General features: G+C 38.1%; 1 protein-coding gene across 4 annotated transcripts in view; it reads left to right on the top strand.

Annotated features, from left to right (window-relative positions):
* USP9X (ubiquitin specific peptidase 9 X-linked) overlaps positions 1–11,436 on the top strand; it is a 145,387-nt gene extending 133,951 nt beyond the window's left edge. For all 4 annotated transcript variants that reach the window (XM_070502649.1, XM_070502647.1, XM_070502648.1 and 1 more), the window contains exons 41-45: positions 35–123; positions 5,020–5,176; positions 5,330–5,542; positions 5,934–6,029; positions 7,486–11,436. In XM_070502649.1, the coding sequence (XP_070358750.1) occupies positions 35–123; positions 5,020–5,176; positions 5,330–5,542; positions 5,934–6,029; positions 7,486–7,623 (693 nt within the window). In that variant the 3' untranslated portion in view covers positions 7,624–11,436. The remainder of the gene's footprint in view (positions 1–34; positions 124–5,019; positions 5,177–5,329; positions 5,543–5,933; positions 6,030–7,485) is intronic.
* Positions 11,437–13,790: the final 2,354 nt, after the last annotated feature.

The raw sequence follows: 13,790 nt of genomic DNA, 5'->3' as shown, positions 1-13,790 counted from the left end.
ATTAAGTTATTCACCATGTCTTACCTGTTTTTAGGTTGCGTATTCCTACACTTATGAGCTCCGGCCCTATCTGGATCTGCTTTTGCAGATCTTACTGATTGAGGACTCCTGGCAGACTCACAGGTAGATAGCCCTTTGTGATTACTTGCCCAGCTTTAGTCAGAACTGAAATTGCCAGTCAGCATATATGATTTTTTACCTCTTGGAGATCTGATAAATGTTTTATCTTAAATAAAAACTTAAGACAAGAATGAATAAGTTCGCACCTTCCCACACAATTTTATTTCATTTTTTATTCTTTTCTCTCATTGTCCAAGTTGCATACTTAATATACTCTTTTCTTACAATTGACTATTTTTTAAGTTAAGGAAAACTAGCTTTTGGTGACTATTTTAATTTCATTAATGATGCCCTAGGGTTGTTTTAGGATTAGATTACATTAGTTGGGGTGTTTTTTGTTGTTTTTTGGGCTTTTTGGGGGGGGGTGTTTTTGCTGAGGAAGAATCATCCTGAGCTAACATCTGTGCCAATTTCCTCTATTTTGTATGTGGGTCACTGCTACAGCTTGGCTGCCAGTGAGTAGTGTAGGTCTTGTATCCAGGAACCAAACCCAGGCTGCTGAAGCAGATCACACCAAACTTAACCACTAGGCCCCCGGACCAGCCCAGATTACATTAGTTTTAGAATTAGTCACAAGAGATAACATTTGGTTATCTAGAAATAGTCCTTAGGTAAGTATAGTCAATTCCCATTATTCGTGATAGTTACATTCTGTAAATTCATTTGGAACACCAAATGAAACACACTCTTAGCAGAAACACAGGGTTAGGTTCCTACAGGCCTCCAGTTACATTTTTTTTATCAACCAGTCAATATATAACCTTTTGTTATGTGTGTTTCTGTTTAAAGACACCGTATTTAATATATATTGGTGACTCGTTAACGCTGCACTCATGATAACTCAGTGTCTGAACAAAGCTTATCTAACACGTTATTTTCTCTGCGAGGCACATCACAGCCTTCTTGGGCTTAGGAATACTAGATAGCACTTCAGCAGTACACATTTGAGGTCCATCGTAAACAGTGAAATCAACAGAAAGCACAAAAATATGGAAAGGGTGGCACTAAATAGACAAAAGGACACTTGTTTACAGAGTGAGCTGAAACAAGCAGAGCGTCACTTTGTTCTACTTCAGCTGAGAACATGGTGTTTTGGGCAACTCATTTTTTGCCGCCGTGCACATGACCATGAAGGCACCTTGAGTGTTGATTTTTACCGTTATAAATAAAGTTGAGCAAGTAGGCAAATTCACAAATATGGAATCTGTGAATAATGAGCATCAACTATAATTTGGTTTTCAGTATATGAGAAGTTTAGAGTGCAATTTTTTCTTTCTTTTTTTTTTTAAGAACTAAGACCATCCAGACTATCCCACAGGCTTCTTCTAGAGGTCCTCTATTTGTTTATTTACAGTAAAAGCTTAATATATTATCTTTAATCCCAAGAGTTATACTGATGGTGATAAACTATGGAATTAGGTGACAGCTCTGCCAGATTTTATAGCTTCCCTCCCCACATGAACATTAGTATCATAGTTTATATAGATTTTAAATTGTTTCCCAAAATAATATACTGCCTCCCATCTGTCAATATAATAAGTAAAACAGAAGCTTGAAAACAAGTTCTGTAACAACAAAGTGCTTAAAGAGAAATTACAGTCTTGAATCTTAGTGGAGATTGCAAATGCCAGAATTCATGAATTAATATTTTCAAATTATCTCCAAAATTACCATCATAGATTTCAAATAGTCAAATTAATATTGTAAAAATACATTAAACCAGGGGTCCAGCTCTGTGGCATAGTGGTTAAGTTCAGCATGCTCCACTTTGGCAGCCCAGGTTCGCAGGCTCAGATCCTGGGTACAGACCTACACCATTCATCAGCTATGCTGTGGTGGCAACCCACACATAAAGTGGAGGAAGATTGGCACAGATGTTAGCTCAGGGCTAATCTTCCTCGGAAAAAGAAAAAAAAACATTAAACCAGAAATCAATTTTCATGAGACAGAAAATTTAGTAGTTCCAAAACTATAGATAGCCATTTATTTTGCACACTATCCAGCAGCCTTTTCAATATGATCAAAGGATTTGAAACTTTTCTTAAGAGTTGGTTTTAATGGAGTCTAACTTTTACTATTTTTTTTTTTAAAATGTTTTAGGCATTTTTACCTTTAAACCAGTTAGTCACATCTTAGCCACCTTGTTTCATTAGAGCAAGTGATAAAGGTAAAGAAGGCACATATGCTGGATTAAACATGGGCAGTTGACTTTTGTGTGACGAGATTGTAAGGTATTGTTATTATAAGTCGCTTGGCCCAAGGTCGAAAATAATCTTCTCATGGTGAGCTTTTAGTTGGTTCAGTGAACGTGTTCAAATATTTATGGAGCATCTGCCATGTGCCTGGTGCAGCTAGGCATTGGGGAATAAGGCAGACAAAGATAATATTGATAAAAAATAGCATATAAATGCAGTTAATACTAATGGGAAGAAAACATGATGTGGCAGAAATGGCTTACACTTCATTATCACTTGACAAAACTGAAGGTAAAAACGGAGTATACACTGACTGCAGTGTTTCAGATTAAACAGCGAGAAGCCTCTATATGGTTGATTATTTGGTCGGAAATGATTAAACTTTTTGCAAAATTGCTGAAGTAATAATTTCCAAACAAAACAGATTTTATGAATGTGTGTAATTCGAAAAACTACTTGCATTTTGATTTGGAACATTCTATTAAGTAAAATACGTGGTGTACATAAGTGTTTTTTTTTTTTTTTTTTTTTGGTAAGATTTTATTTTTCCTTTTTTCACCAAAGCCCCCTGGTACATATTTGTATATTTTTAGTTGTGGGTCCTTCTAGCTGTGGCATGTGGGACACTGCCTCAGCATGGTCTAATGAGCGGTGCCATGTCCACACCCAGGATCCGAACCAGCGAGACCCTGGGCTGTCAAAGCGGAGCATGCAAACTTAACCACTTGGCCGCGGGGCCGGCCTCTTTTTTTTTTTTTTTTTTTTTTTTTTTTACACTGACTGTACAGGTAATGTTTCTTTTTTGAGATAAAATTCACCATTTTTAGGGTATTATGTTAAGTGAAATAAGCCAGTTAGAGAAAGACGAACTCTGTTTGACTCCATTCATAGGTGGAAGTTAAACATATAGACAGAGAACTGATTGGTGGTTACCAGGGGAAAGGGGGGGTGGGGGATGAAGTGGTACATCTACAACATGACTAACAATAATGTACAACTGAAATTTCACAAGGTTGTAAACTATCATAATCTTAATAAAAAGTTAAAAAAAAGAGTCACCATTTTTACCATTTTAAAGCATGCAGTTCAGTGGCTTTTAGTACATTCACAGTGTTGTGCAACCACTAACCACTATCTAATTCCCAAACATTTTCATCACTGCAAAAGGAAATCCCATGCAGTCACTCCCTATTCCCCCATCCCCCAGCAGCCACTGATAGGCTTTCTGTCTCTATGGATTTGTCTGTCCACAGGCAAAATGTCTAGGATTTGCCTGGACACTTCATGTGAATGGAATCATACAATGTGTCCTTACGTGTCTGGCTTCTTTCACTTAGTATAATGTTTTCAAGTTCATCCATGTTAGAGCATGTCAATACTTCATTCCTTTTTATGGCTGAATAATACTCCACTGTGTGGATATACCACATTTTATTTATCCATTCATCCATTAATAGACATTTGGGTTGTTTCCACCTTTTGACTCTTGTGATAATGCTGCTGTGGACGTTTGTGTACAAGTTTTTGCTTTAACTCTAGTTTTCAATTCTCTTGGATATCTATACCTTGGAGTAGAATTGCAGGCAGATAATGGAGGGGGAAGGGTCTCTGTTTTTTTCTAAGCTTTTTTTTTTTTAATTGCAAAATATTCACAACATAAAATTTACCATTTTAGCCATTTTCAAGCATACGGTTCAGTGGTAATTAAGTACATCAGCAGTGTTGCGTCGCCATCACCACTGTCTGCCCCCAGAACTTGTTCATCATCCCAAATTGAAACTATACCCATTCAACCACCTCCTCATTCCTCTCTCCCTCCAGCCCCTGGTGTAACCACTGTTCTTTCTGATTTCGCCTGGTCCACGTACCTCATATAAATGGAATCGTACAACGTTTGTCCTTTTGTGTCGATTTTACTTAACGTCTTCAAGGCTCATCCGTGTTGTAGTGTGTCCAAATTCCATTCCCTTTTAAGGCTGAATAATATTCCACTGTATGGATATACCACATTTTGTTTACTGTCAGGTAATGTTTTTCACACAAAAGAAACTAGGAATGTTTTTGCCCCTACAATCATTTTTTGATTTGTTAGAGGGGGAAGAACAAGAAATCATTAACTGTATATTCTGTTTGGCAAGAGTTAAAATGAAATCAGCCAAATTGTACTATTGCTGGTGAAAATTGCTTTGCCTCCCATGTATTCTCATTATTAGAATTCAAGTTAATTTTATACTTCCAAATTATATCACTGTTTCATCGTCACCGGATCCTAACTTACCTTCAGAAATGCAGTTTTATAAACAGAACTGACTTGAAGCAAATTCTTCTCAAGTACAACAGCTATAAACTCAGTTGTTAACTTTAATTTTTAAAAGTCTCTTACTCTCAGTGCCCTGAATTCTCTTCTGGTAATGTATTTGAATGAGATGTATAGCAAAAGGCTTTCGGATTGGTAATGAGTTGGTAAGAGTACAGACTCCAGAGTCAGACTGCTGGGCAGCTGTACGACCTTGGGCAACCTGTTTGACCTCTCCGCACCCATTCTTATCTCTTCAAGGCTTTTCCTAACAGTACCTACTGTCCAGCATTAGATGACAAGACTACACCAAAGACATTTATTGAGCAGCTCATAGTAGGCACTCAGTAAATGTTAGCTGCTATGTGATTTTGGAAGTTGTTATTTTGTAATCTGGTTCTCTTTCAGAATTCATAATGCACTTAAAGGAATCCCAGATGACCGAGATGGGCTCTTCGACACAATCCAGCGCTCTAAGAATCACTATCAGAAAAGAGCATACCAGTGTATAAAATGCATGGTAGCTCTCTTCAGCAATTGTCCTGTTGCTTACCAGATCCTCCAGGTGAGGGCTTTGGGGTGTTTTAGTAATTTTGTAGAAATCTGAATCAGAATTAAGGATTCTGTTTTAAAAGATGAGAATTTGGAGTTCTTGTTGTAAGTTAACTTTGAAAAGCATTCTGAAACCTTTGATTTATTTTTTTAATTTCTTTTGAAGGGCAATGGAGATCTTAAAAGAAAGTGGACCTGGGCAGTGGAATGGCTTGGAGATGAACTTGAAAGACGACCATACACTGGCAATCCTCAGTACACGTACAACAATTGGTCTCCTCCGGTGCAAAGCAATGAAACGTCCAATGGTTATTTCCTGGAGAGATCGCATAGCGCCAGGATGACACTTGCAAAAGCTTGTGAACTCTGTCCAGAGGAGGTAAAAAAAGCCACCAGTGTGCAGCAGATAGGAATGGAAGAAAGCAAAGTAATTCTTTACTTTATAGGCCAGTGTTTATGTATTAATGATAATGTAAAAAAAATATGTTTAAGTTTTGTTTGTTTTAATGTTTGCTTCATGTGGCCTTAAGTTGATGAGGGAGCCTTCTTTTAGAGAAATTTCTGTGAAATTGCCTGAAACCTAGCATTTCTAAGAGAACCCAGATTAGGTTTTTTTCAGTTGCTTTATTTGTTTATCTGCGGTAAAAGGAAAGTTTTTAGTGGGTCAGTTTTGTAGATGTTTTTTAAAACATTTATTTTGAATACAAAAAAAACAGAAATAAATTTGAATTTGCCTACAAAATTCTTTATCTTTACGTATTTTCGATTAGGAGCCAGATGACCAAGATGCCCCAGATGAGCATGAGTCGCCTCCGCCTGAAGACGCCCCGTTATACCCCCACTCCCCTGGCTCTCAGTATCAGCAGGTGAGTAGGCCTTGGTCTGGGTTTTGTCCCTGACCCCATGTTATGCTTGCGTGAAAGCATGGCTAGGTTTGGTCGTGACCGTAAAGTTCTAGAGGGACTATCTAAGCTAGCTTTGGGGGCATGATCAGAAGAGGAGTGGCTGCAGTGGGGTCCGTGTGGCGTGTTGGAACTGGCCCCGGGGTGTTTTCCTTGTCAAATAGGTGCCCCTCTTGTACTAGTAATTAAAGGTAGTAAAACTGTGTGATAATTCACGGCAATGTAGAATGATAACCTTTAGTACGATGGATTATGACGGCATTTTCTGTTAGGCTAAATCTGCAGATGGATTCCGAAGACATTAAGATGTGGCAATGAAGGAAGAAGATCTTAGGTTACTTAGCCTAACCAAGACTTCAGTGACACAAAAATTGTTGGAAAAAATTCAAGGATTTGACAGATTTCCATAAAACTTCCTGTAAAATCAAGAACTAAATAAATTAAAGTGAAATTTAGGTGCAGGACTCTCTAAATGAGGACTTCTTTTTCTGAAACCCAGATGTGACTAATTCAGACCTTTTGAGGCAGTGGTGCTCAAACTCCATTGAGCATCAGAATCCCCTGATGGGTTTGTTACAGCACAGAGTTCTGGGGCGGGACCAGAAATTCCACATTTCTAACAAGTTCCCAGGGGATGCCACTGCTGGTCTCGGAACCATACTTTCAGAAATACTATTTAAGGTATTCTTCTTATATTTCAGCATGGAAATAGAAGCATGCTGAATAGTTAGAAAATGCATATTCACTGTATTTATTTTCATAATACAAACAGTAGAAAGTAAAGCCTAAAATCTTCTTGGCTTGGCTGGTGAGAATGTGCAGAAAACTCAGGAGGGTTCAGGGATTGTGAAAGGTTGAGGAACCAAATCCACAAGGGGAAAAATTACTTTCCACGGCCCTGAGGAAGCTCATATGTTAGTAATGCCTGGTTAATCCATTATTATCTTCAGCATTGTTTTCTTTCCATTGACATCATTCGGTGTTCAGGATTATTGCTTATGCAGACTTCAAACGCTGAAATCAATCAGATTTATCATTTGGAAGTTTCAGGATGCTTGGAAGAGTCGGAATAGATGTAGTCTAGCTCACAAATCTCTTTTTTTTGTGAATATTTGTGACCATGAGCTGTGATCCCTTGTTTGTCGAACTTGGGTCTAAATAACGTTTGGCACTAAAAGTCACTTTGGCCAAAGATTTATACAGACCTACACTGCTCTTATTTGGGGCTTTGGGGTTTGCATTTAGGGTAGCTTTTCTCTTTTCAAGCCAATTATTTTTTCTTTTCACCATTATCCCAAGTGTATTTACTCTTTGTAAGTCCCAAGAATAAAAGAAATGTGTACATTTCCACAAACTTCAGCCCGTGATTAAGTTTAGTATGTGGGAAGTTTTAACGTGCCGCTCTCTCCTCCCCTCCCAGAATAACCATGTGCATGGACAGCCATACACGGGCCCAGCAGCACATCACATGAACAATCCTCAGAGAACCGGCCAACGAGCACAAGAAAACTATGAAGGCAGTGAAGAAGTAGCCCCGCCTCAGACAAAGGATCAGTGAAATGCGCGTAGTGAACTGGTTCCACCAAGACTGTGCACCCAGGCCTTACAGTCCAACCTTTTTCTGTGTCTGGCTAATATTTAAAACTAGAAAAACTATTCCTAATCAACATGGAGTGGAGAGTTTATTCACTGTCTTATCTGCAGAAATTTGCTGTCAATATATAACCCGCCTGCAGTGGAAAGTGTATAGTGTTTTGTAATAAATGGCCTGATGCTAATGTGTAAATGGCAAAGGTGTATATAGTATATTAATGTTTGACTGTTAATTCTTAAGCAAGAAACTTTTTTCTTGATGAGACTCACAAATCTACAAAAACTACAAAAGTTAATTTTCTTGTTATACCCATTGCACTCTGCAACCAGTGTTGCCTGCCTCATGGCAGTTGGATCAACTCCTTTACAAAAACAAAAAATAAACCAACAGCAACAAAACAGAGCCCATCCATGTCAACCACACCAATAGTTTCATGTTAATTCTTTGCCACTGGAGTCAGTTTTACTATGCGCAATGTAAGGCTGGTAACCTTTAAATTATTTGGTTGATGTGGAAAATTGGTGATGTAACATTGTTTCTAGATCTTTTTCATTGCCTTTTTATTCTGATATTAGGTTAATCACTTTGAAGCTATAGTTATGCTGTAACATTTAGCATGGCTTCACACCAGGGTAGTGTAGCCAACGAGGAAAAAATTACCATAATGACAGCAGTTGTCCCGGTGTGACAGCTGTGTTGCTCAGAGCTTTTCCTTACACCTAGAATATAAAATATAAAACAAGGGGAGAAATGTGATAAACAGGTGGTTTTTCAGTTACACATATGTTGCTTACATCTAATGTTTGACAGTTCAATCTCTGGGTGGGATAAAGAAACTTAAGTATCAGTGATGGGAATTTTAAAAGATTTAAAACAAATATGCAAAACTTTGCTGTGCCCGGCTGCTCGGCGCGTCACAGAAGACTGTGTTTGGTGTGCTTGTTTTGTTTCTTTGGTAGAGCTCGTTAGGTGAATCTTGTAAAACTTTCCTCCTGCTGGAGCCCAGTGAAGTGGAAGTCGTCAGAAGCCCGCAGTGCTTGGAGCACCATTGCACCAAGATGTCTGGCTGGCTTTCCGCTCGGTCACAGTTTTACTTGAAAGCAAGAATTGTCCTCGCTCCTTTTCCATTATTCCAAAAATTTTAACGTTCGAAGCAGGGTCTAATTAAAAAGGAAACTACTGGTTAGTTAATATAATTGAGGTATCATAATTTCAGAATAAACATTTAATTAAAGATAGGGAACTCAGTTAATACTGTATTTAAAAGAGAATTGGTAACTTGAATGTGTGTAATTTTTTGGAACCTGTCTAAAAACCAAATACCCCTGCAAACAGATACAGTCCACCCTATTCTATTTAAATATTTTGCTGTTTTATTTTATAGAAATTATTTTGCTGAATTCACAAATAGAATTTGATTTAAGAAGAACTTTTTGTACTGTGGTGTGTTTTTGGTTTTTTGGTTACTTTTTTGTCCTTTTTTTTTTTTTTCCTGAAGGACTGCATATTAAAATTAATTCTGTGCATAACATGCCAAGGCATGACACTGAATTCAGGGGTTCAGTCACATCGAGTTTTTGTGCACAGAAAGATTTGACCTTTGGCCCGTTACTAAAGATTTAGAGAAAACAGGATGTTGACGCTGTAAAAGTTTCCTAACATAATCAATCTTGTACTTTTTGTATGTTTTTTATATACATGTATATTTAATGAGCACAAGCTTGGTTGTATTTTTTACAATTCAGTTAATAGGAAAATGTCTTGTCAAAAAGGCTGTAGTTGGAACTGAACAAAGCAGAAACAAAAGTGAGAATTGCATTATTTTGTGATTAAAAGGGGCAGGTATTTAAGATCAAGCTTTGGGTATCTTATTTGCAGTCCTCTGAGTCAACCTATGATCCTAGGTTTTCTGTAACATTAGTAAATTTTGACACCAGATAGATCCTGTTTTTACCTTAAGTGTATTACACCTGAATTTGTTAAGTTTGAGCAAAAGCTGTACGCAGTTTGCAATTCCAATGGGTAATTTTAATTTAAAAGTTCCTCAATTCCTAGCTTCCTTAACAATGAGCAGAATAGGTTAACTTTATTTGGACAAGTTGCTATCCTTAAATATATCCTCTCTCCATCTGAGAGGTGGTTTTTATATTTCCTGCTCCTTAACAAAAGTATGTAATGTACTTAATTTAAAAACTTTGCTGACATCCTAGACACGAAAAACTTGACATTTTAAAAGGCTGTGAATTTTTCTTCTTGGAGGGAGATCCCACCTTGGTTGCTTTGAGTTTGAGCCCCCTTGTGCCAGGTGAGGGCTTGTGAAGCATGTTCCCCTCCACTGGAGGAAGATGGTCTGTGTTGTGACCAGGATCGAGGTAAAGTGAATGGAGAGAGTTATTTTTGTTTGTTTGTTTGTGCAAATTATTTTCTATATTTAACTCTTGAGCAAGCATTAATGTATAACCGGAAATTTTAAGATGCATGTTATTGTAAGAGCAACATAGTGGTGATTTTGAGGTTTTTTCTGAACATAAATGGCACATTTTAAACTTCAAGTCTTCAAAGTGCCTAAAGATTATTTAATTCTCCCTCAACTGATTTCTTGAGCCATATATATATTTCCTACTTTAAATTGTTTGTTGCAGAAGCGCTAGTCTTCCTTGCAAAGAAGTAACCCCAGAATTCTAAATGGCATGATTACTTTCTAGAAGACAGTAGAATCTCTTAACACAAAGACTGAAGATATTTTTGTTGTTAATCTCTGCGAACAAGGGCTTGGCCCTGCCGGCTCTAAGTGTTTCAGTGCACAACTTGGTAAAGACCATATTGCTGCTGTTTCTAAGCCCTCCACCAACCAAATTTTCGTGTTCAACATGGTAGAGGCGGAAATAAGAACATAGTCATATTTGGGGTTTTTGTCTTTCGTTGATTTTCCTCTCTGATAATTTCCCAACCTTGTGTCTTCTAGCTGTTATGAATACAAATTTAGAATTATTAAAATGTTTTATATTTTTTTCATGATTAACTTTTATTAGTGAATAAGTATTTAATCCTAGTAGTTAAAAAGATGAAGAGCCTTTTTTTATTTGAATTACATTTGTAAATGGAAGCAACAGTGGGAATATTCATGTGACCACTCCAGAATAGTCCCTTTCAGTGTTTTCCTAGTATTTTTCCAGCTTATGTTCTCCCATGAACTCTTACTTTGCTGAACTTTGTGGTTAATTTGGTGGCTATATCCTGCCTTACTTAGAATCATAACTGGGTAAGCAAATTGCCTTTTCATTATAAGTGCCCCGTTCTGGCCTCGAGTTTGAAAGTTGGACATGACTGCACACAGCACTCCCCTCCCTCCAGTTTTTGTGTCACTGAGAAAAAAAACATTCAGTACTGGCTTCATGGGAGAGCTCAGCCAAAATTGGTCCTGCACCTCTGTGAGTGTTTAGTGTTCAAAAATAAGGTTTTGGGTGTGATAAATCACCACAGGAGTGCTAAATGTATTACGAACTTTCTGCCGATTGTATTTATAATGATTATTTTACGTTTGCAGAAATGTAGCACTTTTCCTCCAAATTTATAGGTTTAAGAAAAAAAGGGGGAAAGGTGCACCATGTTTTAAACTTGCAAATGAGTGAAATTTTATTTTGAAATCCAGATTCCCAGAAGGCAATTTCACCACCCAGCTCACACACTTCTCAGCCTTTTACGAGCCGACAGACTGAAGACTGTCCACAGGTCCTAAGATTTAGCGCACACAAAAATAAAACTTTATAAAGTAAATTTCGGTTTTCCCTTTTATTTATTAAAACAAGGTTTCTAAACGGAAGGTAAATTAGAGGTGTAATAGATTTGAAGGGAACTTAAAAAGGGAAATGTTTACAAGTAGGGGAATTGGCCCTCATTTTGTGTGTCACGTCTCAGCAGTTCCAAAGCTAAGTTGTGATTCCAGTTGCTGGCCTACCTTTCATTCTAAAACCAAGATTCGGCAGACACTTCGCTGTTTCAAGGTTCATTTAAATAGTCAGAAATAAAGGAGGTCACATGTTTTGAGGGGAGTTAGAGAAGGGAAGATTCAGGTAATTCAACAGCAGATGCCATCTGCTCTGCTTTTTAGTATCTGAAAAGTATTTCTTTGTTGCCGTGTTCCAAAGAAATAGGACTTCCGTAGAAACCTGTTGGTCCTTCCCTAAAGTTGGGTTACTTCAAGCACTGCTGCTAAAGAAAGACATACATCCCAGATTTTCATCAGATTTTATGTATTCCTTAAAAACAGAATCAGAGAAGTAATATTTAACACACTAGTGTCCTGCAGTTTGGGAAACTCCAGTTGCATTGCACCGTTTGAATTCCAAGTATTTTTACCTGCATGAATAATTTAATATTAACATAGCCACCGATATTTTGAACTCCTTCATTGTAATCTGATAATTTACAGGTAGGTAAGAAATCGACGGCTCAATTTTTATCTGTATACCTCAGTTTAAAGTTGGGGTTACATAAAAGGTTTTAATAACTCATTTTCTTTAGGGATGTGAAGTGTCAAGGCAAGTGTTCTCAAACCATACTAAGAAACTGCTCCATAAAACAAATTTCAGGCCCATGTAAAAGTCAGTTGATTATTTTAAAGGCATTCCATTAAGATGGGTGGAACTCACGAGTAGGATGGGACTGCTTTTAGCTGTCCTCTGAAAACGAGAGAAGTCATCTCGCTGTGCTCAGTGTTAGGATATACTGCATTTCATCGAGTCACAGGTGCGCCAGTAAGCAAGCTCACTGACTGAGGGATATTAAAAGGGGAATCCCATTTGGTAGTAATCCATGTCATGGCAAATGCCTTTTTAATATCTGAAAATAGAAGTTTTTCATTGTAGTGGGTTTTTCTCACTTTGCCCATTTTTCCATTAACCTGATGGAATACAGTAACCCTATTTTTATGTGTGATTAGTAACAAAGCTGGCCACTTTACAAGTTTATGAGGAAAAAGCTCGATGGAACTAAAGCTTTAAGGAGTCGTCTATTAACGGAGTGCCGTACATAAGCAGTCCTCTTCACATAGTCGGTGTCGTAGCCCCCCGTTGTCTTTTCACATCCATTATAGTTAAGACACCAAGCAGACTTTCTGGCTCCGCCAGTGTTCTGCAACTGCCCTGGCCTCATTTTTGACCGTCAGAGCACTCCTTGTCAGAGAAGGATAGCAACCAGCTTCCTTGCCCTTCTCACCCCTACCCTCCCTCCCCAAAGGTAACCTTAGTGGGCGCCACCTTGCAAGATAGTAAGAATTGTATTCATTTTCTATTTTCAATTGTGTAGATGTAAAAGCATCCAAAATGGACGCTTTGGACCCTGGAAAGTTTTTCCATGAGTCCTCTGGAGGGATTCACTTGGGTGAGGATTAGAAAGGTATTCTTACAGTGTTGCTGTGAGCCACCTCCATTCTGTCAAGTTCTTGTCCAGTCCCCCACCCATCCAAACACTGGGTACACCTTTGGAATTCAGAAGTCAAGATAATGCGCGGTCTTAAATCTGGTGATGGGGGGTGGAGCAGAGAAGGAAGCGTTTGCATCACGAAGGTTCAGAATCTCCCACTGGATCTGCCCAAGCACCGCCTGCCCCGCGGCTGTCGGCAAGAGGAAGCGTTTGCAGAGCGCCAAGGAAGTAGTCAACACTCAGGACTGTGGAAGAAAAGCCCTTCGTCATCCACTTCCTGTACGTTTAGGATGCGTCCCTGACACAGTTCTTGATGTCAGTCAGTGTGCTGTTGGGTGAAAAGGGAAACAGCTTTTTCAGGCTGTGTGTTTAAAATCACAAAGCTAGATGGTGACTGCTTAAATTTGGCGAGTACCTTCCCTTACTGAAAATATTAATCAGTACTACTAGTAATTAGTTCTTTCAGCCATCTACTTTCAGGGTGTCTTCTTAAGCATTTAGTATAAATCCTTTCTTAGCCAAATGGACCTTATGCAGATTCCCAAAAGGCTGTGTTAAACATCTGACTTAGTCAAAGACTGAGACCATGAATGTACCAAAGAGATTTTTTTTAAAGCTACTAAGTTTTAAATCCCAAGCTCTTAAATTGTCATTAGTCTTCTCTATTGTCCCAAGGTTGGGATTTTCCATTAAAAAGCAAAAACCAA

This window comes from Equus asinus, chromosome X, assembly GCF_041296235.1.
Source record: "Equus asinus isolate D_3611 breed Donkey chromosome X, EquAss-T2T_v2, whole genome shotgun sequence".
Taxonomy (NCBI): Eukaryota; Metazoa; Chordata; class Mammalia; order Perissodactyla; family Equidae; genus Equus; species Equus asinus.
Note: the sequence above shows the minus strand (reverse complement) of the source record. Positions and strands in the feature narration are given on the sequence as shown.